The following is a 25,222-nucleotide window of genomic DNA, read 5'->3' as shown; positions in this document are numbered from 1 at the left end:
CCTGATCGGGGCTCGGGGCTCCGAGGAGCGCAAGGGCCGGACGAGTGGCCGTGCGGGCGCCAGCCCTCAGCGGCTGCGTGCTCAGCGGGTCCCGCCTCTAAGCACGAATTCCCACCGCCCCCCGCAGCCGCCTCCCTGTCAATTTCCAAGACATCGTTTTCTTCCCACGTGCTTCCCTTATCTCCGTCCTGTTAAAGGATCTCAAATATGCACCCCGATAAGGCGGAACACACCCCCGCTTCCAGGCCCCTTCCAACGCCAGCCTCCACTTTCCCCCAAAGTAATTAAGATAAATGCAGCTGATAATTTGCCCGGTATTCTTAAACGGACCCTCAGGCCATATCTCAGATATAATTTTACCTGCAAAGGTTTATCTGAGCGCTCGGGTAACAGATAGTTTTTAAGCAAAGCGGCAGCTTTTGAAGCCGAAGGAAAGGGGAATGTTTGTAAAATAAATGTCAGAACGAGCGGGCATCGTACCCTCAGAGCAGGGTCTGCAGATGGACCCTCTGGGCCTTGCTCTACCAAGGGAAGGGGCTGGGACGGGCGAGGGGACACCGAGAGGGCAGTGCCCGTGGGCAAGGCTGTGGGCGCACCCGCCACGCCGCGCTGGTCAGCCGGGACTGGGAACAGAAGCCCCTGCCTGGCCCAGCTGGCGTGCAAAGCCCCCACTGGGGAGCCAGCCAGCAGGGGAGGCTGGGCCAAGCCCCAGGCCAGCCGTGGTGCAGGCGCCAGGCGGGTGGACAGCAGGGCCAGTGACAGGGAGGCACAGCGCAGGCCACTCGGCCAGGATGGGCAGCCGGAGGCAGAGCAGGAACGGACGGAGAGGGCCAGGCAGGACCCAGGCCGGGCTGGAGGCTCCTGGGGGCTCCGGGAGAGCGTGTGACAGGGACTGCAGCGTGCTATCCCCAGACTCACCCAGTGACACCGCCTGGTCCCACCAACAGCGTGTAGGCCTTGCCCTCTGGCGGATGTCTGGGACGGGGAGCGGGGCCCTGGGGTGGCTGTGGCGTGGGGACACGACGCCTTCACCCTCCACAGTCTCCCATTACCCACCCAAAACCCAGACAGTCCCTTCACCCTCGCCGCGCCTCCCAGCCAGGAGACCCTCACCCAAGAGCAGGCCACACCTGGCCGAGGGTCACCTCCTCAGAGGGGCCTCTGGGATCCCTTGGGGGCCGGGCCACCAGCCTCGGCCAGACTCCATTGGCTTCCTTCCCGCCTTCACAACCGGCAGCCGCGTGCTCCATCCTTGGGGGCCCCAGGCCTGTGCCCGCGCCGCTCAGGGCCCCTCCCTCGCCTCTGTTCCCGTCTTCAAGTGGGGTGAGCCTGACCTTGCAGGAAGGCCACGGGGTCAAGGCAGCGTCCACACTGGCCTCTCTTGTCAGGGCCGCAGCCTCCGTGAGCTCTCCTGGAGGGGGGAGGGGGAGAGGGGAGGGGGAGGGACCCCGCCCACCCACACCCTCCTCCACACCCATTCTGTCACCCAGCACCAGCCACTCCCCAGCCAGCAAGCTGTGCACGCGGGCACCGCTGGGCCAGGGCCAGGACGGAGTAGCAGGGCTGGGGGGCTGTGCGGTCCTCGACCCGCCCGGCACATAGCCCACCCTCACGGCCTCCCGGGAGCACCAGGGGCTGGGGCTTCAGCACCTGCACTCGGAGCACAGCCAGGACCAGGGGACCAAGGGGCAGATGCCTCGCCCCGCACCCGCCACGGCCTCGCTCCCTGGCTGGGCAGGAGCCGGAGGGCCCGGTCCCCGCCTCACAAAGGAGGCGTCAAGTCCTGGCAGGTCGGAGCAGGGAGGCCCAGGAGGCCGCGGGTCGAGAAGGACCTCTGAGTCCAGCCAGGGCCCTGGGCAGGGACGTTACAGTGCCCTCAAAACGGGAGCCAGGGTGGCCTGAGGAGTCACTGGCTCCAGCCCCTCATCTACAGCTGGGAAACTGAGGCCAGGAAGCAGGGGGCAGGGCACAGAGCTCCGCCTGGATCAGGCCATCGTGTCCCAGCTACCCAGCCACCCGCGCAGCCAGTGCGGGACAGCCCCACCCCGAGAAGTCGGAGGTCTCCCACACCTGCTTCACAGGTGGGCACAGAAACAGCTGGGAGGGCATCTCGAAAGAGGCGGGCTGGCATCCGCGGACTCAGCGCGTGCCAGCCGCGTGAGTGATCGGCTGCTCAGGCTGTCTCACCTCCCGGCCCCCGTCTTGGAGAGCAGAGCGTTCAGCCGCCCGGCTCGCCCTACCCCGCGGGGTCCCCCGGAAATGGGTGTGGATCAGGAAGGAGGGAGGATGGGCATCCTGAGCAGCGGAGCCCCTTGGCAAAGGCCCGGGGGGCACTGGGAGGGATGGCCTGGCCCTGGGCGGTGGTGAGGGAGCAGAGCCCCGCCCGAGACCGGAGCCGACCCTGGGCGGGTGGAAAGGGGAGGAATGGGAGCAGGGGCGACGTCCACGGGGAGGACCAGGCCAGGCTTTCGGCTCGACCCTCACCAGGAGCTGCTGCCCACACCGCGGTAGAGCCGGCCAGCACGACCGTGGGCTTGGGTCACCCAGAGGCGGAGGCCCGCTGGTGCTTCTGGGGGAAACGGAGACGCCCGCACTCCGGGCATCCCTGGGGGCTGGGATCTGGGGGATCGGATCTCCCCGCCTCACGGGGGCCCAGGCCTGCTGAGACCCACGCCGCCAGGTGCCCCTGCCTGCCCCACCGTCTGAGCACCTGGAGGGCCACACGCAGCACCAGGAGCCCACCACCCTGGAGCCGAGGAGGGAAGGTGACAGGTGGCTGGGCTCATGGGGGCAGGGCCACCCCAGGGCGGGGAGGGGCCGCTCTGAGATGCCACCTCACACCCCCGTGTGTTTACTCCATGCCATGTGACCTGGACAAGCACACCCCCACCCCCCACCCCCGAGCCTTGGTCTTCTTGTCCGTCGCTCCTGTGGCTTCTCACAGCAGAAGCTGTGCATCTGTCGCCCTTGTGGGCCCAGTGCCTGGCACAGCATCTGGCAGAAAGGTGGCAGCCCCTGGATGAATGAGTGGGCTGGAAGCTGCAGTGACGGCCCGGCCCCTGCTGGCCCTCCCCAGGCCCCGGCCCGCCCGCCCGCCCACCTTCGGGTCAGGGCACCTCCTGCCCTGTGGTGCTGTGCACCTGACATCAGTGGGGGTGGCGGGGGGGCGGGGATGCAAGTCAGTACAGCCCCCAAGAGCTGACCCGGGGGGACAAATAGCAGCTCGAAACAGCAGAGCATTATCCGCTGTTTCCGGGGCCGCGGGGCACAGGCACACTCTCTGGTCGTTAGCTGCGCTTCGCTGCTCTGTCTTTGGGAGGGAGGAGGAGGGAGGAATTTGTGGCTGTATTTTAAAACCACGGCGTGGCTGCTTCGACAGCCTCCGTCCAAATCACAGATGCGTCTGCCCTTGGCCCTGCGGTCGGTTTCCCCTGCTGGCCTCACGTGTGTTCGTTGCCGTACGATGTGTGCAGGTCCAAAGAGGACAACCCGGTGTCTCTCCACCCCGAGGGACCTGGGCGTGTGAGTGGCAGGTCGTCCACTGTGCAGAATATTTTGGAGCTGCTGGTGGTTGGAGAGGCAGACAGGCAGAACCAAGCCTTCGTCTCTGTATGCGGCGCTGTGGCCCTGCCGCCAGGACTCACAGTTAAATGCAAAGTGTAACAGACTGTGTGTGCAGTAGACTGTCTTTTGTTGAAAAAGGGGAATTGGGAATATTTACTCATATTTGCATCAGAAAACTCTGGAAGGAAACACAAGAAGCTGCCCTGAGTGCTGACCCAGCGGGACAGGGGGAGAGGGTCTTGGGCCTGGGAGACGGGGGGGTGCGACCCCTCAGTGCCAACCTTCGAATCCCAGGAGTGCGTGCACGAGAACAAATGTAAAATCACCATCAACCCAGTGGAAAGGCGGCCAGCTGACCCCACTCATGCAGCGCCCCCTCCACGGGCCGGGCTGAGCTCTCCTGGGCTCTCCTGGGTCCCCGGGGCCCGAGGCAGCTTCCCACGGCTCTGCGGGCTCCGTGTGGCTGGAAGCCACTCCTCACCGGCTCCCCGGCCCACCCCGCCCCCAACCGAGCACCAGATCAATGCTGACTTGTTCCCCATTTTCTTTGCAGCCAAGAAGCCCCTATCCCCACGGCGGCTGCGGCGACCACCTGAGGGCCGACGCCCAGGTATGTAGTGGGGACAGCCGGCCTGGGGGCTGGTCGGCCTCGTGCTGGCCTCCCCGCCCGCCCCCCCACCCCCGTCTCCTTGCATCTCGCCTGGGTGGTAATCAAGGCCTCCGGCTGCCTGTCCCAGAGATGCCTCCGGAGCCAGCTGTCAGGGCCGGCCCAAGGCTCCAAGCCACAGCGCTGGGCCTGTCACCTGAGGCTCTCCCCAGTGGCCAGCCCCTGCCTTTCCTGAGCGGCAACAGCACAGCCATTTCAAACCAGCAAACGAGCCTCTTCTTCCTGGTTCAGACCCCCCGCAAACCCCCTCCCTGTGATCCTGCCGCATCTGCTCTGCCGAGGGCCCAGAGGGGTGGCAGGCCCTCAGGCTTCCAGCATGCATAGGTCAGTTCCCATCTTCCTGCCTGCTGAACGCTGTGTGAGGGTGGCTTTCCCTCCCACCCTCTGACGGGGTTCCAGTGCGAGGCCCAGGTCACAGGTGGCGACACAAGGCTGCGCGAGGTGACGCGGGCGCCTGGGGACGTGCAGCCAGCACAGGTGGGGGACCAGGACCGGGGCCAGGATCACCGGCTCCAGCCCCTGCCCACCCAGCCCTCTCAGGGGGCACAGCACGGAGCCTGGGCCTGGGGTCCTCCCTGGCATCTATCTACTCTGGCCTGACTGGCCACCCCAGAAAACCCTGGAAGCTGGGAGGAGGCCAACCCTCGGGCCCTTCACCACTCCTCGCACCAGAGTCCGGAGCAGTGTGCCCAGGGGCACCCCTCGAGGGCAGGAGGCCCCCCGCGCTGCCCGCCTGCCCCCTGGGCTCCACTGCCTGGGCAGTTCAGGAGCAGAGACCCCCCAGGCCAGAGCCCCTCACTCCTGGGGAGGGCGGACACCAGCCCCAAGTGGGTGCAGAGCCCACTCCCTGCCCGACTCAGGCTGGATCTTCGCTCTTCAGTGGGTGATGAGCTCTGGCTGGGGGGCGTCCCTGGCTTTGGCTGGCAAAGGGGCACCCCAGGAGGCGGGCCACCCTTGCCCAAGATGCCAGCTGCAGCCTGGCTGCCTGCCCCACAAAGGCCTCTTGTCCTCCTGTTCATTCCTTCTGCGCACGGAACTCACTCCCTGCATCAAGTCGAGCAGCCCTGCACCTGCCCACACTCCCAGTCCCCGCTCCTGAGTGCCCTCTCCGTCCTCCTGCTCCAAGCCTGGACATCCACGCAGCCACCTCCTCCAGGAAGCCTCCTCTGATGCCGACCTGGCAGGCACTTCCTCCTCTGACCCTCCAGGTCCTGGGCTAAGTCTTACTTAGCATGTAGTAGGTGCTCAATAAATGCTGCTCTCCGGCCCCCACGGCAGCCTCTTTGGGCCGTCCAGGAGCGCTGAGCCGGGGCAGGCTCCACAGCTGTGGTCTGTCTGCTCCGTGGACCTTGGCCATGGGACACGACAGAAGCCGCCCACATGAGTGTGAGCTCATGAACCCGGGGTAGCCCCAGGAAGTGGCCTTCCTGCTGGGAGCAGCTGACTCAGGGCGGCTCTGGAGGAACCAAAGAGTCCTTCAGATAGAACCTGGTCTGACCCCTCCCCGCAGGCAAGGGGGAGAGGGGGCGCAGACGTGGGCAGGGTCCTGCCAGCAGCCGGGCGGCCAGCCCACCACAGCCTGGGACTCAGCCCTCGAAAAGCAGCAAGGCGGATGGTTGCCGAGCTTCTGCTCCGGAAGCCTCTGCCTGAAAGTAATGAGAGTCACTGCTGGCCACAGCTCAGTGGCCAGAAGGAGCCACGCGGCCTGTCCCAGGCTGTCTCCCACCTTGAGCCCAGAAGGGAGCTTTGGGGCAAAGGTGTTCAGAGCGATGAGCCCACCCACCCGGGGGCTTCAGGTGCCCCCAGAGCAGGGGGTGTGGGCTCAGGGCATCTGCCTCTCCTTCAAAATGTGGCCAGACCCCACATCCTTCCTGGGCTCTCTACCCTGGCCCCTGGATGTCTGTCACCCCACCGTGGGCCACTGGAGGGCCTCCCTGCTCAGGGCTCTGCTAGGGCTGCTTGGGGTGGCCCGGGGTCTTCTTAGACCTCAGGCCCCAACGCCATCTTCTTCCCTTCCTCTTCATCCTCAACCGCAGCCCCCACCCCACTAACCTCTCTCGGCCGGGCAGGAACTCTGCCCTCTCGTCTCTCAAGGTGCCAGGGAGCAAGGCGCCCTCCCCTAAGAGTCGGGGTCATGGGCCCACTGCTTCCGCTCCCACGCAGCCACGCGCTGCTGCCCGCTCACTCTGTCCTTTCCTTGCAGGCTGCAGTCAGGACCATGAGGGCCGGCTTCTCCCGGGTCCCCCAAGGGCCGAGGATGGCCGTCCAGCCCACTTCCCGCAGCCCCCCTCGGACCACAGCATCCTCCTAGCACCCGGGACGGAGGGGCCATGCCTGGGGAGCAGCCCCTCGGAGCGCCACCCCCAACCATGACTGGAGACCTGCAGCCCTGCCCAGCAGCCAGCGGCACAGGGGGCTCCCCGAAATGCCCTGCGGAGATCGGTGTCCTGGCCGGCAGGACCTCCAAGGCCGTGGGCGGCGGAACCCAGGGCACAGATGCCCCCAAGACCCAGGTGCGGCCCGCTGGGAGGGTGGGGGGCAGGGCCCCGCTCCCCAGCACCCAGTGCCTGAGCAGCACCCTCGCGAAGGGCAGCAGGCCCCGGGCCCCCGCCGGGAGGAGCCTCGCGCTGGCTCGAGCTCGGCAGGCGGGCAGGGCGGACGGCGGCGCCCCGCAGCCCCACAGTCTGAGCATCGCCGGCTCAAGGCCCAGACCTGCCATGGACGAGAAGACCCTCGAGGGCGCTCGGCCCCCCGACGCGGAGGTGCCCCTGGGCCCTGGAGCCGACGCCTGTCTCAGGCCGGGCCAGCCCCGGGCCCGGGCCTTGCCTGCTCCAGACGAGCTCAGCTTCCAAAAGTGCTTCCAGGAGACCCCCTCCAGCTTTACCTCCACCAACTATACCTCACCGAGCGCCACCCCGGGGCCCCCGCCCCTCAGGGCCCCCCAGAGCAGCGGCGCCAGCCCCGGCCGGCCAGCCGCCTACCCAGAGTTCCAGGCCAGTGAGGCCGTCGCCTGGCCACCCTCGGCCGACAGCAGTTTCCCAGGTGCTCGTTTGGGGGCGGCCCCCGCTGAGCCGGAGCCCTTCCCCGAAGGCGGCAGCCCCGGGGTGCTGGCCTTCCAGTTTCCCTTCCCGGAGCTGCCCGCGGCCGGCCCCAGGCCCTTCCCCGAGGACGCGACCGGGCCGGAGGACGCCAAGAGGGCGCTGGTGTTTGCCTTCCACCAGCCTCGGGGTGTGTGGCTGGAGGAGCCGGTGGGCACGGGCCAGTCCTACCCCCTGCCCACCCGGCCGGCTCCCCCACCCCCACCCTGCTACCCAGGCCAACCAGGTGGCCTTGACCCCCCCGGCGACCTCGGCAGTGCGCTTGCCCCTCCTGGTGCTGCGCCCCCGGCCCCTGGCCCCTTCTCAGAGAGCACGGCCACTTTCCAGGACGGCCTGCGCGAGAGCGTGACCAAAGTGCTCCCCGAGAAGCCCCTTTCGGTCCGTGATGGGGTGGGGAGCCCCAGGGCACCCCCAAACTCTCTGCCCCAGAGGCACTTTGCCAGGCAGGCATATGGAAGCCCCGCCGCCAGCCGGGTGGGCTCCAGCCCAGGGTCTCGGGACACAGAGCTGGCTGCCTCAGGGCCCCCCAGCACCAGACTGCCCCAGCTATGGGACCCCACCCCAGCCCCTTATCCCACTGCTGTCCTGGGCCCCCCAGCCTCTGCCACGAGTGCCTTCTTTGAAACGCAGCCCAGCTCAGGCCAGCGGCTCAGCCTCCCCCAGAGTCCCCCAGTGCCCTGGCCCCCGGTACTCCCGGCCAGTGGGCCTAGCCCCCACCAAATGGAGATGATGAACCAGCTGCCTTTCCCCCCAGGGGTCCCCGAGTGGCAGGGGGGCAACCAGGGGGCCCTGGGAGCTGCCAGCAAGACACCAGGGCCGGGGGAGAAGCTGGCGGTCCTGAGAAACAGCCCGGGCCAGCACAGCGGTGGCTCCCCCGGGCTGTTCACCTACAACGGCCTGAAGGACCCCGGAGCCCAGCCCCTGTTCTTTGGGGTGGCCCCACCCCAGGCCTCACCCCGGGGCACCCCCGGTCTGCCCCCACCCAGGGTGGTGGGAGCCTCGCCCAGTGAGTCCCCGCTGCCCTCTCCAGCCACCCACACCGCCAGCAGCAGCACCTGCTCGTCACTGTCCCCACTGTCCAGCAGCCCAGCCAACCCCAGCTCAGAGGAGAGCCAGCTCCCTGGGCCACTCGGGCCCTCCGCCTTCTTCCTCCCGCCCGCCCACCCCCAGGAGACTGGCAGCCCCTTCCCGTCCCCAGAGCCCTCTCATGCCCTCCCACTCCACTGCCAGCCTGAGCTAGCCAAGGGCTTCCCTTTCTGCACCGAGGGGCTGGAGGCCGAGGGCGCCTTCAAGTGCCTGGAGGAGACGCCGTTCCCCAGCTCAGGCCTTGAGGTGGGCAGCGGGCGGCTGGAAGGCTTCCCCCAGGAGCCACCCCCCTACTCCGCCCACCACTTCCCCCTCAGCAGCGCCAGCCTGGACCAGCTGGATGTGCTGCTCACCTGCCGGCAGTGTGACCGGAACTACAGCAGCCTGGCTGCCTTCCTGGGGCACCGGCAGTTCTGCAGCCTGCTGCTGGCCAAGGCCAAGGATGGCCACCAGCAGCCCCCGGGGCTCCCTGCGCCCCCTGCCGCCCCCTCCACACAAGCTGCCCCCAAAGCACCGGTCGCGGGGGGCCCGAGCCCACTGAGCCACACCAAGACAGCCCCTCTCCTGCTGGGGGCGGACATCCGGCCAGAGGGCAAAGACGAGCCCCTGAGGACGAGTTTCCTGCCCGGCCTGGCCACCGCCCCCTTCCCACTCCCCGCGGCAGACCTGGACCTGGAGGACGCCGCCAAGCTGGACAGCCTCATCACGGAGGCGCTCAACGGCCTGGAGTACCAGTCGGACAACCCCGAGATCGACAGCAGCTTCATCGACGTCTTCACGGATGAAGAGCCTTCGGGCCCCAGGGCCCCTGCCGTTGGGCAGCCCCCCAAGACCAGAGTGGGGGCAGTGCCAGAGAACAAAGCCCAGCCCCCGCTCCCAGCTACGGATGCCCTGCTGGCACCCCAGCCCCTCCGCCCTGGGGAGGGGGCCGGCCCCAGGCCCAAAACCCGCTCCCTGGGCCCAGCACCCACAGAGGCAGACGGGCCGGGCCTGGCCAGTCAGCAGAGGAGAGGAAAGCGGTTTAAGCTGTTCCAGAAAGAGCTGGACCCGGCCCACACAGCCAAGAGGCCAGGCAGGGGCACCAGAGCCACCCGGCTGAGGCCCAGGAGGAAGGGCGGCCGGGCCGAGCCGCCCCCACCCCGCCCCCGGGACCTCAGAACCCAGGCCCCCAAGAGCCGCGCAGACGCAGCTGGACGGGCCCTCCTGGTGGAGACTAGGAGTTCCAAGCGCCTGCGACTGTCCCCTGGCCAGGACCCCAGGCGGGGGAGGGCGCGGGGCGGCGCCTGGAGCAAGGAGTTCATCCAGAAGATCGTGCAGCAGAAGAACCGGGCTCGAAAGCCGCAGGGGCCGCCCGGGCCAGCCGCGGGCAGCAGGGGCAGCGGGCTCCGGGAGTGCCACTGCGCCTCGGAGTCGGAGGAGGAGGACGGCCCGCGGCCCAGGGGCTCCCGCTGCAGAGGCCGGCCCCGCCCCAGCGGCCGGAGGTGGCGCCGGGGCGAGAAGAGGAAGGAGGTGGACTTGGCCCCAGGTGCCAGAGAGGACGGACAGCAGCAGAAGCCCAGGAAGGTCGTGAGGCAGGAAGCCGCAAGGCACGGGGGCTGCCCGGGCCCCGAGGAGCTGGGCAGGCCCTGGCCCAGCCCCATCGAGAGGCCCGAGGCCCAGGGCCCATCACATGGCCCCGAGGAGAGACGCCCCCAGCATCGTCCGCAGGTTCTCACCGGCGCTGAGACCCCGGAGAAAGAGCAGGTGTCTCCGGACGACCTCCAAGACGCCGACCACCCTGAAATGGCCAAACGTCTCTCCCTCGACACCACCGACCTTGGCAGAGGGACGCCGAGCTCCTCTCCAGGCACCTGTGGGGGAGGAGGCGCCCACCCCCCAGCCCCAGAGCCACCGCAGCCCAGCAGGCGGGACGCCGTGCTGCCCCTTGAGAGCTCAGCCACGCTTGGTGCCCCCCGGTGCTCGGAGCCGGCCGTCTCCCTGGACGGACAGGAGCGCCCAGCCGCCCCGCCCGGAGAAGCCCCGGTGCCCGTTGCTGACGCCGCCGACACGGCCCACCCCGAACCCCACGCCCTCTTTTTGAGGACCCCCAGTCTCGGCTGTGATCCTGTTCTCATTCACGGAGACTCCTTGGGGGTTCCAGCTGCCCCAAAGGGGCCTCACCCCCACAGCAGGCCCCCCAACAAATCGTTCCTCAGCTCCAAAGGCTTGGCAGGCTTTTTCCACGAAGACCTGTGCTCCCAGCCCTCAGCCCCAGACAGCCTGCCTGCCAGCCGGCCTCGCCTCTGCCAGGACGGCGCGGATGCCAGGTCCCGAGAGCCAGCGCCCCCGGGGGAGCCACCCTACACGGTCGTCATGAGTCCGGGCAAAGCCGAGTCGCCGCTGGCCCTGGAGCCCACAGCCCTCTTCTCGGGGCTGCCCACGGACAGCTTCCACCTGCCGATCTACAGCAGCCCGTCTGGGGGCCGGGATAGCCCCGTGCCGCGGGCCTGTGCCCCCCCTCCGCCAAGGACAGCCCACATAGACGCACCAGGCACCGCGTTCCCGCCCGAGAAGGGCTGGTCTGTGCTGGAGGAGGGGCGTCCAGTGCTGCCCAGTCACCCAGGCCCTTATCCCGGCCTCTCCGAGGAAACGGCGTCTGGTCAGGAGTGTCCCAAGGAAGCGGCCACAGCCGCCGACCTCCCCGCCGCGCCGGGCGAGGTGGCGGCCTGTAGCAGCGCTTTCGCCGGCCAGCTGTCTGAGGATGAGCTGGAGATCAAAAAGCTGGTCACCGAGCTGGAGAGTCAGCTGCAAAGCAGGGGTGCACCGGAGGCCCCCGGACGGCAGCCAGGAGCCCGTGTCGCCCGTCCTGGGGGGCTGAGCCCACACCCAGAAGGGGTGGGAGCGGCCGGGGCCACTCCTGGGAGTGCTCTGGGGAGCCCCCAGGAGGAGTGGCCCCCCTTCCACCTGGGAGAAGCAGCCCTGCCCTCCGGCACCCACAAAGACGTGGTTTCTGGGGGTCCTTTCAGCCCCATTGGGGCCAGCCTCAGCTGCCAGCCGCTGCAAAGAACGAGAGTATGTAAGACGGGGCTGCCAAGGGCAGAAGGGGACCTAGGAACCCCCTGCTCACCAGAGCCCAGAGACTCCCTCACAGCCCCCCGCAGCCCCAAGCCGGAGCCTTCACTTGCTCAGAACAAGGGGGCCGCCGGCACACAGCACGGCCAGGACCTCGCGCTGCTCCCTCCCTGCGCACGGAGAGGGGGGCTTTCCCCAGGATCCTGCCGAGAGAGCCCGGAGCTGGAAGCATTCAGCAGCCCTGTCGCCCCTCTGGCACCTGGCTTGGCATGTCAGGGTGCCACCCCCCCTTCTGGTGCCAGTCACAGCCATGCCCCCGAGGGACACTCTGTGAGTAGCACAGCTGGACTGGAAGGAGCAGGGCCTCTCTGCCTCGTGGCAGGGGACCTTGGCCTTGAGGGTAACGAGGTGTGTGTAACCTCAGGGGCCTCCCCGAGTCACGCCTGCATGCCCGACCCCAGCCCCGACAGGAGGCCCCAGGGCCCAGCCGCGAGCCCCCTTCATCAGCTCCAGCTCCTGGTGGCCAGAGCAGCTGAGAGGGAAGACAACACGCTGGCCTTACAGGGAGCCCCGCCGGCTGACACCCAGAGCCTTCAGCACAGCCACCCCTCAGACCTGGGAGGAGACGGCACGGAAGTCGGGGAAGCGGCTTACAGGCCTGCCCGCGGCTTCCCAAGGACTATGCGGATGACAGCTGCCCCTGCTGGGGCCAGACGTCACCTGGGGCCAGAGGGAGAAGGACAGCTGTGCTCACTCGGCCAGGCTGAGAAGCCCGCGGGCCAAGTTGAAGCCAGCCAGCGGCAGCGAGAGGGCCAAGGGAGGCCAGAGTTGCTGCGCGACCTTGCCGCAGCCAGCGCCCACCCCGAAACCACAGCGGCCAGGCTCGCGGGAGCTGCAGACCGGCCGGGGGGGCAGCTCCAGGGCAGCAGGGCAGCCGTGGGCCTTTGGAATGAGGCACAGGCCACCCCAAGCCCCACCGGCTCTGAGGCAGGATCTTCCAGCCCAGCCTCGCCAGCAGCTCACCCCCGACACAGTCCTGGCCCCCACACTCGGGAGCGGGCCAGCGGCCCCAGGCTTCAGAAGCCTCTGCTGTTCGCTGCGGAGAGCCCAGCACCCCCGCTCAGGGACCTGGCCAGCTGCACCTCCACCCCCACTGCTGCAGCCACCCCCCATCCCCGCGGCCTCGAGCCCCCGCCCCAGGAAGACGCGCCCACAGCACCTGCAGCGGAGCCAGGGGGGCAGCCCCCAGCGTCTCCATCCTGCAGGGACCCTACCAGCTTGCAACCTCCAGCAGCCCCTTCTCCTGCCCAGGCTGCTCCAAAAAGGGCTGACTGCACCCCAGCCCCGACAGACGCTGGGGCGCCGCCTGCAGTGCCCCCACCTCTGAGGACAAGCCTCTGTGGCCTGTCCAAGGGAAGCCTGGCTCCCTGCCCTCTCCTGGGGAACTGTCGCCCCCTGGAAGACCCTCCCCAGGGCCAGCCCGGCTTCATCAGTGTCCTCACTCCTGCCTTTGGAGGGGACCGCCCTGGAGGTCACATGTCGAGAACCCTGGAGGGTTCCGGAAGAATCAGGCCAAGAGAAGCTCCTGCCTGTGCCACCCGTCCCCCCACAGCGAGGGCCGTCTCCCCGAAGGAGACGGTCGAGGCGGCTGCCCTGCCCCGCACTCCCACCACAGGTGGCCTCGGGGCGGTCAGAGGCCCCAGGGCGGCGTGGCCAGACCCCAAGGCAGCACCGCCCAACTCCCCCCCCAGTGGGATCACCACGGGCCCCTCCTCAGAGTCTTCAGGCAACAGGGAAGGCCAGGGTGTCACCGCTGTGCCCACTGACCCTCCTCCACAGGGGCCCTCAGGGCCAGACCCCCACTCCTGCCCGGAAGGCGAAGCCTCGGCCAGCCTCCAGGGACAGGAGGGCGTGGAGGTGCCATCCGGCGTGACCAAGATGTCCGAAGCCAACACCAGAGGTCTGCCGGTCACCCGCCCTTCGGCAGAGCTCGGCCCAGGCGGAGCAACTCCGAGCAGCAGAGCCGGTGACTCCAGACCCTGCTCCCCGCAAAGCCTCGGAGACAGCCTCTACCTGAGACCCCAGGGGCACTCTCTCGGGCCCCAGGACGCCAGGCAGAAGCCTCGCGGCTTGAAAAAGGAGCCCGTGGTCACCGAGAACGGGCACTGGAGGGACAGCGCCCCCAGCGGGCAGCCCGTGACCTGCGAGGTCTGCTGGGCCTCCTTCCGCTCCGGGCCAGGACTGAGCCGACACAGAGCCAGGAAGCATGGGCTGCACAGGGGTGCTGCCTCCCAGCCAAGCCCCCCGGCCCCACCTGCTCCCCCGACCGGGGAGCCCGCGGCCCAGACAGGCCACCCCCCTGGGAAGAAGAGCCGCAGGGCGCCGGGAAAGGAGAAGCTGAGGCACTTGGCGAGAGACCTCAGCCAGGCCGTCGGGCCGCCACCGCCGCCTCCAGTTCGCATCTCCGTCTCCGTGGCTTCTGCACACGCCGCGAGTCCTGAGCGGTCCCGGGGGCTGAGACGGGGACCCAGCGTCCTGGGAGCGCCAGGCTGTCCCCTCAGCCAGGAACCGCACCCCCCGGGCCTGGGCAAGCACGGGGTGGACGTGCAGCCTGCAGAGCCCAGGAAACGGGACCGGCTGGAGAGGGCTGGGCCCCATCCCAAGCAGGCGGAGAAGGGCGGGGGCCAGAGGCGGGGCCGACCACCCGCAGACCCCCCCAGCCAGCCAGAGGGGAGATCCAACAGGAAAGCCAGGAGGAAGCCGAGAGCCAGAAGGCCCCGAGAGGAGGGCGGCCCCCAGGCCCCTCCTGATGTGACTTCCGAGAGCAGCGGCTGGAACCCCTCAGCTGCCATCGTCGTCTCCGTGGCCCCTCTGAGCGGCCGCCTCTCCCCGGAGACTGAGCAGGAGACCCGAGCCACGCAGCTGCCTCTCACGGCCACAGAGCTAGAGGGGACGCCCGCCCGGAAGTCACCTGGGGACTGGGTGGCCTCTCCAGGGATGGTGGAGGGGGTGTCTCCTGGGGAAGAGCCAGGGGGGCGGACGGCAGCCTTGGCAAGAGGGTCCTGGAGGCCCAGAGAGACCAGGATGTCCGGCGTCGGCAAAGAGCCATCAAGGGCGGCTGGGGGCGGCCCCACAGGGGACGGCAGAGCGGCTGAGAGCGGCCCGGAGCAAGATGGCCGGGAGGGGCCCCCCGAGACTCATGGTTCTGAGGCAGGCGGCTCCATCAGCAGTTGCTTCCAGGGTCTCCTGCACAGCCCGGGAGACAGGGCCCAAGGACCGGTGGGCACTGCTGCTGGAGTCCCCAGCCCCCGTCTCCAGGACCCTCTGAGCTTGTTTGACGACGAGGCCGCCTTTTCCCAGCTTTTCCCTCTGGGTGGCCGCCTGGCTCAGAAGAAGCAGCCCCGTGTCTACGGGAAGCGCTGTAAAAAGCCGAAGCCCCCAGCCCGGCCCGAACCCAGCGGCCAGGTTGGGGGCGGTGCCCTGTCCTCTGCCCGCCTGCCCACAGACCTCAGCGACTCCGGCTCGCTCTGCCTGTCCCACGAGGACCCATGGGGTGATGAGGCCACAGGTGTGCCTGAGTCCTTCCTCCTGGAGGGCTTTCTCAGCAGCAAGGTGCCTGGCATTGACCCCTGGGCCCCGGGCCCCAGCCTGTGGACCCTGGAGCCTGAGGCCGAGGCCAACCCCTGCCACACGGAGGACCACCGGTCCGATAACATCCCGGAGCTGCACATGGTCCCGGCGGCTTGGCGAGGCCTGGAGATGCAGCCCCCCACTGACGAGGCCACCTCCTCTCCAGGAGACGCGAGCCCTGAGCCCCCCAACCTGGAGCGAGAGCACTACGACCTTGGGGTCCCCGGGAGCACGGTGGATCTGGAGACTCTGGGTGCCAAGCTGGAGATGCAGAACCTGTGCTTCCTGGGACCCAGGGAAGACCCTGCAGGTCTCCCCGGCGGCAGCGTCTTGGACCTCCAGGCCACGGCCAGTTCCCAGGACCCACGGAGCAGCACAGAGGAAGCAGCCAGGGCCAGCAAGGCCCCAGGAGGAGGCCAGCAGGCCAAGGCCGGGAGGGCGTCCTACAAGTGCAGGGTGTGCTTCCAGCGCTTCCACGGACTGGGCGAGCTGGACCTCCACAAGCTGGCCCACAGCCCCTCACCGCCCCCCACCTGCTACATGTGCGTGGAGCGCAGGTTCGGCTCCCGGGAGCTGCTGCGGGAGCACCTGCAGGAGAAGCACGTGCAGAGCAAGGCGGGGCTGTGGGCCTGCGGCATGTGCCTGCGGGAGGTCGCGGACGTCTGGATGTACAACGAGCACCTGCGGGAGCACGCAGTGCGGTTCGCCCGCAAGGGGCAGGCGCGGAGGTCCTTCGGGGACCTGCCCGGATGCTGGGAGGGGGACAGCGTGGTTCCACGCTTCCTGAGCGGCATCGCGGAACAAGCCTCCAAACCCCACAAGGGTAAGCGCTCCACCAGCAAGGCGGACGGGGGGCCCGCAGAGGCAGCGGAGCAAGACCTGGGAGCTGGGAGAGGATGCCCCAGGGAGAGGCCGAGACCCAAGGCCCGCGAGGAGAGTTCCGACCCACATGGCGCCGGCAGCCCGGCAGCCTGCGCCAACCCCGCGCCGCTTGGCGCTGCCTCATCCCCTGACGCCTGTCCCGACGGCGAGCCCCTCCTCCCAGCCGTCGCGGTGCACCAGGACTGCAAGGACCCCGCCCGCGATTGCCACCACTGCGGGAAGCGGTTCCCCAAGCCGTTCAAGCTGCAGCGCCACCTGGCGGTGCACAGCCCGCAGCGCGTCTACCTGTGCCCCCAGTGCCCGCGAGTCTACCCTGAGCACCGGGAGCTGCGCGCGCACCTGGACGGCGAGCACGGGCTGAGCGGGGAGCTGGAGCTGCAGCACACCCCGCTCTACGCCTGCGAGCTGTGCGCCAACGTCACGCACATCAGCAAGCGGTCCTTCGTCTGCAGCTCCTGCAACTACACCTTCGCCAAAAAGGAGCAGTTCGACCGGCACATGGACAAGCACCGGAGGAGGGGGCAGCAGCCCTTCACCTTCCGAGGCGTGCGGAGGCCCGGCGCCCCTGGTCAGAAGGCCTCGGCCCGCGAGAGCTCGCTGCCCAGCAAACGGCGCAGGGTGGCGGTGGCCAGCAGCCCCCGCAGGTCCGACGTGTCCCTGTGCAGCAGCCCTGCCCTGAGCGAAGGGTCCCTCTCAGCCCGGCTCCAGCCCTGCCCGGAAGCAGCTCCCAGCGCCACCGCAGAGCAGCCTAGGACCCCGGAGAGGCCCATAGACCCTGTGGGCCACCCGGTCAGGGACGGAGATCTGCCCTCTGACCTCCTGCCTCTGTCTCTCGCTCCTTTCCCAGTGGCCTCTCCTGATGGCAAGGAGGGCCACAAGCTGGACCAGGCCCTAGAGAGCTCCGAGGACCTGGGCAGCCCTGGGCCCTTCCTCCAGCAGGCTCTCCCACTGGGGGGCTGTCTGCCCCGCCCAGGGGCCAGAGGCCAAGACGACGAAGGAAAAGGGGCTGCCAGCCCATCCTCGGAGAAGCCCCGGACCCCCAGTGCACCTGGCAAACGTGCCCCCGGCCATCGCCCGGAAGCCCCCTCCCTGCTCTGGGAGGAGAAGCAGGGGTCCACCAGTCCCATGGTGCTGGTGGGGGGTACGGGAGGCCCCTCCCACAGAGGCAGTGCCACCAAGCCTGGGGGCGGCCGGGGCTCATCAAAGGACAGACCAGCCTCATCCTCACCCAGCAGAGCGCCCAGGTTCCCAGGACCACTGAAGAAGGCGGTGGCCAGCCCGACACCCAGAGAGCTAGCCCACGGCACTGAGGACGGGCCGAAGCCCGCCACCCGCAAAGCCAAGCCAGGCCCCAGCTCCCAGAGTGCTGGAGGCCCCCAGCAGGGCACCAAGACGGCGGGCGGCAGCCAGCCCCAGCCGGCCAGCGGGCAGCTCCAAAGTGAGACAGCCACCACCCCAGCCAAGCCCAACTGCCCGGGCCAGGGCCCCGCCCCAGCCAAGGGCTACCCCAAGGGACCAAGGGAAGCTGGTGACCAGGGGCCAAAACGGAGCCTGGGCTCCAGGGAGGACAGGGACATGAGTGAGAAGACAAGAAAGGGCCGGGCCCTGGGGCCAACCAGGAATGAAGCCGCGGGGAGCCTGGGGAGAGGCCCCTCGGTCCCTGACAGACCCGCCCGGACTCCCCGAAAGCAGGCCACTCCCAGCCGTGTGCTCCCTGCCAAGCCCAGGCCCAGCAGCCAGAACAGTGAGACGCCCCCCCAGCCCTCGGAGCTGCGGAAAGGGGAGCCCAGCCACATCCAGGGGGTCGGCAGGCGCGGCAAGGAGGGGCTGGGCAAGACCCTCCCCCAGGCAAGACCCCTGCACAGGCCCCCCAGGAGGGGCGGGGCTGTCCACGGTGCTGAACTGGCCACCTCCCGGGCCTGCAGGACAGCCGAGTCCCAGAACCACCTCCTCAGCCAGCTCTTTGGGCAGAGACTAACCAGCTTCAAGATCCCTTTAAAGAAGGACTCTTGCGAGTAACGTGTCGGAGCAGCGAGGGCCTGGGAGCCGTGTCTCACGCGGCAGCGGGATCCCCAGGAGGCTCTGAGGCGCTCCAGTCCTTGGAGAGTTTGCCTGGTGGCCATGTCTTAATCCCCCGACTTACCAGGCCCGCGCCTAGACTTAGGGTTTAGAGCTGCGGATCCAATGCTTTGAGCAGGGCCCGGAGTGGACAGCAGTCCCTTTCTAGCTGGCAGGTGGGTGTGAGGGGCGGGCCAGCTGCAGCCTCTTTGAGACCGCGCAGCTGTTTTCTCAGTAGCAAGGCCTCAAAGAGATAGGAGCTCACCTCCTCCTCGGTGTAACCCACTGCCAAGGCCCACTATGCCACAAAGCCCCTTTGCTTTGAAGGTTTGCACAGGGACTCCCCCCCCCATGTCATCGAGCAGGGAAGTAAGTTGAGGCAGCTGCCAGTCAGAAGGTGGCAGACTCCCTCTTGGTTGCGTTGCTGCTGTTGCTGGAATTCCAAAGTGACCCTAGAAATCAGATGGGGGCAGAAGGGCCACCGGCCCCACATGGCACAGTGGGGCCTCCCTGACCACAGGGTCATGCCGGCCACTGTCCATGCGCTGACGGAAAAGGGTCTCCGGTGCACCTCGACCCCTGGGGACCGGCCAGCTCCCACCGGTCCTCCCTCCCCGCCCCAGAGCCCCCAGCCCAGCCCCCGCGGATGCCCTCTCGAGCCCTCCTCCTACACGGACGGAGCTCTCTGCTGCAAGTATCGGCCATTTGACTCCGAAATTTCTGGTGCTATTTCCACGTTGTAATGTGAATACAGGCTTCTTTGATCTGTTTTGCCTGGAGGATGGGTCGGGCCAGGAGGCACGAGGGGCTGCCTAACCCACAGCACCGGGGGCCCGAGAAGTCCTTCTCTGGCTCCAGCCCCACGGTCAGGTCGGAGCAGCCACGTGGGACCCTCAAGGCCGGGGGTGGCACTGCCACTGGTCCAGGGGGCATCTCCTGCACTGACACGACCCAGGGGTCGGCACCACGTCCTCTTGCAGGATGCTGTCCTCCCGGGGCAGGAGGGAAGGGCTTCCTTCTGTTCTTGGGTACCGCTGAGGTTTGTGGTTCCTTTTGTTCTGTTTCGTTTTGGGGTTTGGTTTTTTGTTTTTTGTTTTTTTCCATTTTTACCTTGGATGCAATGTGTGTGTCAAGAGTTTTCATTTTGACCTTTCGAAGGAGACCAAATCAGGCCCAAACTGCCTTTCTAGAAGGTGTGTGTGCCGCTCAGAGCGCCTCTTTAGTGCTGATAAATAAAACCTGGGGGACTCCGAGGTTGTACTGGAAAAATCAGAGCAAATCCATGCTGTCACATAGACGCCCACTGTTTTCACGGGGGCCTCCAGCTGTGGCCTCTGTCCTCCCCTGCCCCACCTGAGCTGCCACTTCCCTCTTGGGGACAGTGAAGCCCCCCAGACCTGTTACCATGGCGCCAAAAATGCCTTAAGCGCTGGGCAGGGCCCTCTCGGAGCAGAAGAGAGCGGCTCTGCAGGGCCGCGGAGGGTGCAAGCCAGGAGACCCACCCCCACTGCACGCCCAGACCCCTCGTGCCCCATGTGCCCCGAAGACCCCCTCAAAGGCCCCCGTGTCCCGGACAAGCACCCGAATGGCAGGGAGGGCCCTTCAGGGGCCGGCACCAATCCTGCCCCCGTCCTGCCCCTGACAACTGCCCAGGCACCAGCCGTCCCTCAGAAAAGTCCCCCAGCGATGCGCTGGCAGGAGGCGGGGAGCCTCGCCAGCCCTTCCAAGGGAGCGGACCCTGCACAGACCCTGGGACGACCCAGCCCCCGGCCCGCCCCCCACCCCCCCCCACCATCCTCATCCCGCCAGGAACGCAGTCCCCAGGTCCTCTCCCCCAGCCTCAGCCCCACCCATCAACGTCCCCGCCCGGGGGGCTGCCTCCAAATGCCTGGCATTTTCATGCCTACTGTGCGCTGGGGAACCAGCCAGCGGCTGGGGTGGCAGTGAGTGGAGGCTGAGCCACCTTCGCGAAAGGCCGTCTGGGGCCTTGGCGGTGGACACCCATGGGGCTCACCACGCTTGGGCCGCCTGGGCCCGCACCTGCCTCAGACTGTGCATCTGGGGGTCGGGCAGGCAGGTGCTCTGCGCGTCACACGCCTTCAAGGTTTGTGAGCAAACCTGGGCCCTGAGCCCACGCGCTGACCCAGACGCACAGCGAGGACAGCACGGCCTGGCCAGCAGGTGGCAGCATTCGCCGGGGCCGCTGGGCCACGTGCAAAGGGCCCAGGTGCGCCAGGCCCCTCGGCCTCGCCCACAGGCTCAGAGATGCCGTCACCGACCGCGTAGGCGCGTGCCCTCTCCGTGGCCCCGCACACAACCACGTGAGTGACGGGGAGCATCTGAGGACCAGGCCCGTGAAGGGGCCTGTGGGAGCCGCGGGGTGGGCTGCACAGGGTGGGAGAGGGTCCGGGGGAGGCCCACGCCCTGACGACCGACTGGAGGAAGCCGAGCAGGCGGAGCCCGCCCCCAGCTGCGGGTGTCCCCGGGCAGAGCTGCTCCTGGGCGCTGAGGGCCTGGCCCACTGAGAGGCTGCAGCCTCCCCTGTGGCCGCGGGGGCAGGGAGGCTGCGTATCCCGCGGCTGCATCCTCAAGGCCCATCGCCCTGCAGCCTGGAGACACGGAAGGAGAGAACAGGGGACAGGGCAGGGGACAGGCTTGGGGGGCACGGGCAGCGGGAGGGAGAGCTGGTGGTGGGTCAGGTGGGCCAGGTCCCAGAAACGGAGCAGCTTGCCATCACGGCCCGAGGGGCCGTCGCCCCGAGCCGACAGGAGAACGTGATTCAGGCGAGCTTCCCTGGACTACTGGCCACAGACGCCTCAGAGAACCCAGGCTCCCAGGGAGAGTGTAGACAGCCACGCTCACACAGGCGGAAGAACCCACACATGAAGGGTCCCATCAAGATGGCCTCAGGGGCGCAAAGGCCGCCAGGGAAGGGCTGGACCCTCGTCACGGCCACAGCCAACGTCAGGGCCCCTCCAAGTGCCACCTGGGGGGGAGGGGGACCTGGAGCCTGTGGGTGCCCCCCACTCCGTGTCGCTTGCAAACCTGTGGTGGGTGGGCGCTGGAAATCCAGGAACCCTTTCTCCGCCTGTCCAGTGGGTGGGCCGCGGGCCTAAGGTCCTGCTGCTGTGGCCATAGGACAGCAGTCCAGGGGAGCCACCCCAGAGTCTGGGGGGTGCTGCTCCTTCTGCCGCCTGGGCCTGGGCGCCCAAGGCCACGGCCTCTTCCCAAGGGAAACATCCCACCTCGCCTACCCGCCGGCGTGACCTTGTGAGCTGCAGCTCAAGGCCACTGGCCTCCTCCCCAAAGCCCCTGGCAGAGAGAGGAGGCAGACAGGGCCCTCCCAGGGCCCAGGGTTTAGTTGGATCTGAACAAACCACCCCTCGCCCTCAGCTGCCCAGGGACCCCAGGACCGCTGCCGGGGCCAGGCAGGAGGGCAGCACGTCCTGCCAACATCGCGCTGGGCTGAGGGCGACAGACATCAGGCACAGGCACATCGCCGTCCCTCTGGGCCTGTTTTCCCACCATTACACGGACACACCAATCACCAAAGGCCCTTGCAGTCCTGACGCTGGCTGGGGCTGGGCGTCACTGGCTCTGCCCGCTCCCTCTCCCGCTGCTGTGCACGTGGGTCCCTCTCTTCCTGCCTTCAGGTCTTGGCTCAGGTGGCACCTCTTCTCTGTGGCCACCCAACCCCCTGCTAAGATGGCAGCTACCCCACGCCCCGAGCGCCAGCCTGCGGTGCTTGGAGCTCTTTGACCTGAGGTGCCCATGGCCAACCCCTTAATCCTGGCTCCTGCCCTGCCACTGGGCTTTGAGCCACACACCCCGTGTGCTCTTCACAGCAGGCCGGCCGGTGTCCAGTGGGGGAGCCTGAGCCAGGAGTGTGGGAGGCGGGAGCGGAGCACGGGGACGGGGGCAGTCGGAAGGAGGCTGCTTCCTACCCAGTGGTGACACCCACATGACCCCCACTCTCATCAGTGAGAGAGGTCCGGATCCGTCCTGTCCGCAGCCAGCTGGTGACTGGGCCACACCTGGGCCGCTGCATCGACAGGTGGATCTCGCTAACACCTGAGGGCAGCTCCCCGCAGAGCCTTTGTGTCCTGGGGCCTCCCGAGGGCGGGGCGTGTTAGGGATGCTGGTTTCGGGAGGGACCCCTGAGCTTGGAGGAGAACAGGTGTGTCCCATCCTCTGCTTCCCCGGACGTCTGGGGCTGATGGAGGCGGTCCGACAGGGTCCCCAGTTGCAGACAGAAAGCGCCGGAGCCCCAACTCCGGGGCCAGAGCCAGCCCCAGCAGCCCAGCCCGGGGGGCCCAGGCGGCATCTAGTTGTCACTGGCAGGAGCCCGCCCCCCTGCCCCTCCCACAGGCAGCCTCTGGTTCCTAACTTAATTTATTTTGACATCCACGCTGCCCTTAGACCGCCTTATGGAGTCACGTGGTGCTTAAAACTCATTATCGCCCCATCGGAACCGGAAGTTAATTAAACCCTTCACAGAGCCGGTGTTGACGGGCATCCGCACGGATCCCTGGGCCTTGGGTTGACCAGCAGTGGAGGAAGCAGGGCCGGACCCCTTCCCCCGACGCAGCCCTCAGGGCTCTCCGGGGCACCGGCGCTACCACTTGTCTCCTGTGCTGCCTGGGCAGAGCAGCTTCACTCCTGTGACCCTCGGTTTTCTTGTCTGGCAAATGGGACGAACAGTCCCTTCTTCAAGGAGGAGCGGACAGTGTGTTGGCCACACTAGCGCTCAGCACAGGGCCGGCACTGAGGGCCCGTCCACGTCACTGCCGTCACTGCCAGTGTAAGGGCACAGTGCTGAGTGCCGGGCACCTGGGCCCTGCAAGCTGGACCAGAGAGGAGGTACTGGAGGCAGTCAGGGCTCCCCTGAGGGAGGGTGAGGGGGACAGGCAGTGGGAATGAGAGGTGCACCTGGCAGCAGGAACAGCTTGTGCAAAGGCCCTGGGGCAGCAGGACCCCTGGGCCCATGTGCAAGGAGATTCAGAAGAGAAGGTAGGACTGGGGCAGGGCGGTCACCTTGGGGAAGGCCCACCAGCTTCAGCCTGCAACACAGCCACGGGTGGCTCTGGGGGACCAGGAATGGTCAGAATGGTGGGGGAGGGAAGCTTGGAGCAGGGCTGGAGGTGATGACAGTGGCCCTCGGGGCATCTCAGAGCTAGAAGGTGGTGAAGTCAGAGGCACTGTGGGGACAGTGAAGCAGAAAGAGGGCTCCTGGTGCAGCCTGGCGGTCAGAGGCCCCTCAGCTGGCCTGGGGTCCAAACATGTGCCCCACAGTGGACTCCAGGCCCATGCACTGGACCTGCCTCTCAGCCGTGGCAGCCTCTGCACCTGCTCGTCCCTCGGCCGAGCGCAAACGCACCCCTCCTGTCATTCTTTCCTCAACATATTTTTCATCCATCAGTGTCCAACCAAAGCTTCTAGAACATTCTGTGGCTGCTTTGGTCCCAGCCTACCAACCAGTGCAGAGCCTGGTACACGGGAGGTGCCACAGTTAGCCCCCACCCCCACCCTGCAACCACTGCCCAGCTCGGGGCAGCTCTCCGGGCCATACCCATCCGCAGAGCCAGGCCCACAGGCTGCCAGGCCAGGTCAGAGGGCAGAGGTAGAGCAGATGTGAGCCCAGAAGCACTGTGGCATCAGGCCGGAGGGACCCTGAGGTCCTGCCCCCACCCCCACTTACAGATGAGGACACCACAGACCTGGCTGGTGACGCAATTGCCCAGGGCGCCCCCCTCCAAAATGACGGAGCCGCGGAGTTCCCATCATGGCTCAGTGGTTAACGAATCCAACTAGGAACCATGAGGTGGTGAGTTAGATCCCTGGCCTTACTCAGTGGGTTAAGGATCTGGCGTTGCCGTGAGCTGTGGTGTAGGCCGGTGGCTACAGCTCCGATTGGACCCCTAGCCTGGGAACCTCCATATGTCGCAGGTGCGACCCTAGAAATGACCAAAAAAAAACCAACAAAACGACGGAGCCAAGATTCGAACCCAGTTCTCCCAGAACCCAGGGTTCAGAACGCAGGCCCTGGAGTGCGACTACTTGAGGCACTTACGAGCTCTGGGACCACTCGGAGCCTCCGTGTCTTCGTCACCACCACAGCAGCCTTGAAGCTGAGTCCTTTCTGCCTGGGCAGCCTTGACCCTTGTGACCCCCGAGGGCTGCACAAGAACGTCGCAAGAGACTGTGAACCAGCCCGCAAGAGGGGCTCGGAACAGCCTGGGGACGCCACCGCCCTGAGAGTGGGCGTGCAGAGCTGGCCCCAGAAGCCTCTCTGGGCCTGGAAACCCTGGCGCTCCCGGGGAGAGCTCCAGGGGGCCCGCTGTTAGGCCCTGCCATCCAGCAAAGCAGGAAACCACCAGGCCGATGCCAGGGCAGCCCGGCTCCACACCGAGCCCCGCGCAGCTCCGTGGCCACTGTCGACAACTGCCCTCCCCCCATGGACCGAGCGCAGCTCCGCCTCGTCCACGAGTGACGTCTGGACGTCCAGTCCTGGCGCTCCGCTCGGATGTGGAAGAGCAGCGCGTGCGGGGTGCAGGTGGCCGTGGGACCCCACACCCTGCACCTCCTTTCCTGCTGATCAGGGACTCCTGCAAAACCCCGCTGAGATGTCACCTCCTCCAGCCAGCCTTCCTTGACTTCCCCGGGCAGAGGCGGTGGCTCTGCCCTGGGCCGAGCTGGGTTTCCTGCTCCCCCCTCCTCGGTTTATCGTCTTTATCAACAGACCTCGCCTGAGGGTGCAGTGGCCTGTGTGAGTGAGGCCCTGTGACACCGCCGACAGTCACAAGCAGGCTGTGGTTTCCTCATCTGTACGTTGGGGTAATAACACCCCTTGCAGGGTGGACAGAGGGGAGAGCATCGAAGCAAAGTGCTCCACTAACAGCTCTGCCTGCGCCGCGCCTGGAGCCGGGCACCTGCCCCAACCCGGAAATTCTGAATTTTTGACCACGGGGTCCCCTGTTTTCATTTTCACTGAACCCTGTCATGGCTGCTGGTCAGGAGGCTCTGGTTCTGACCTGCCACTGCCCGCAATCCCTGGGCTGTCCAGGGCGTGTCTCTCCTCTCAGAGCCTGAAGCCAGCAGCGTGGTGCCAACCTTCTCCTCCTGCACCCTAGACAGACATCACTAATCGATCATGGTTCGCTCCCCTGACCCTCAGAACCCTCCTCAA

At 67.5% G+C, this 25,222-nt stretch overlaps 1 protein-coding gene across 2 annotated transcripts in view; it reads left to right on the top strand.

Moving 5' to 3' along the window:
• Window positions 1-19,305, top strand: part of ZNF469 (zinc finger protein 469) — a 46,893-nt gene extending 27,588 nt beyond the window's left edge. The window contains exons 2-3 of one of the 2 annotated variants that reach the window (XM_021093669.1): window positions 4,118-4,174; window positions 6,435-19,305. In XM_021093669.1, coding sequence (XP_020949328.1) covers window positions 6,562-17,997 — 11,436 coding nt within the window. In that variant the 5' untranslated portion in view covers window positions 4,118-4,174; window positions 6,435-6,561 and the 3' untranslated portion in view covers window positions 17,998-19,305. Of the gene's footprint in view, window positions 1-3,116; window positions 4,175-6,434 lie in introns of those variants that run through there. The other variant, XM_021093670.1, reaches the window with a different exon arrangement.

This window comes from Sus scrofa, chromosome 6 (assembly GCF_000003025.6).
Source record: "Sus scrofa isolate TJ Tabasco breed Duroc chromosome 6, Sscrofa11.1, whole genome shotgun sequence".
Classification (NCBI taxonomy): domain Eukaryota; kingdom Metazoa; phylum Chordata; class Mammalia; order Artiodactyla; family Suidae; genus Sus; species Sus scrofa.
This window is presented reverse-complemented; position numbering and strand designations above follow the sequence as displayed.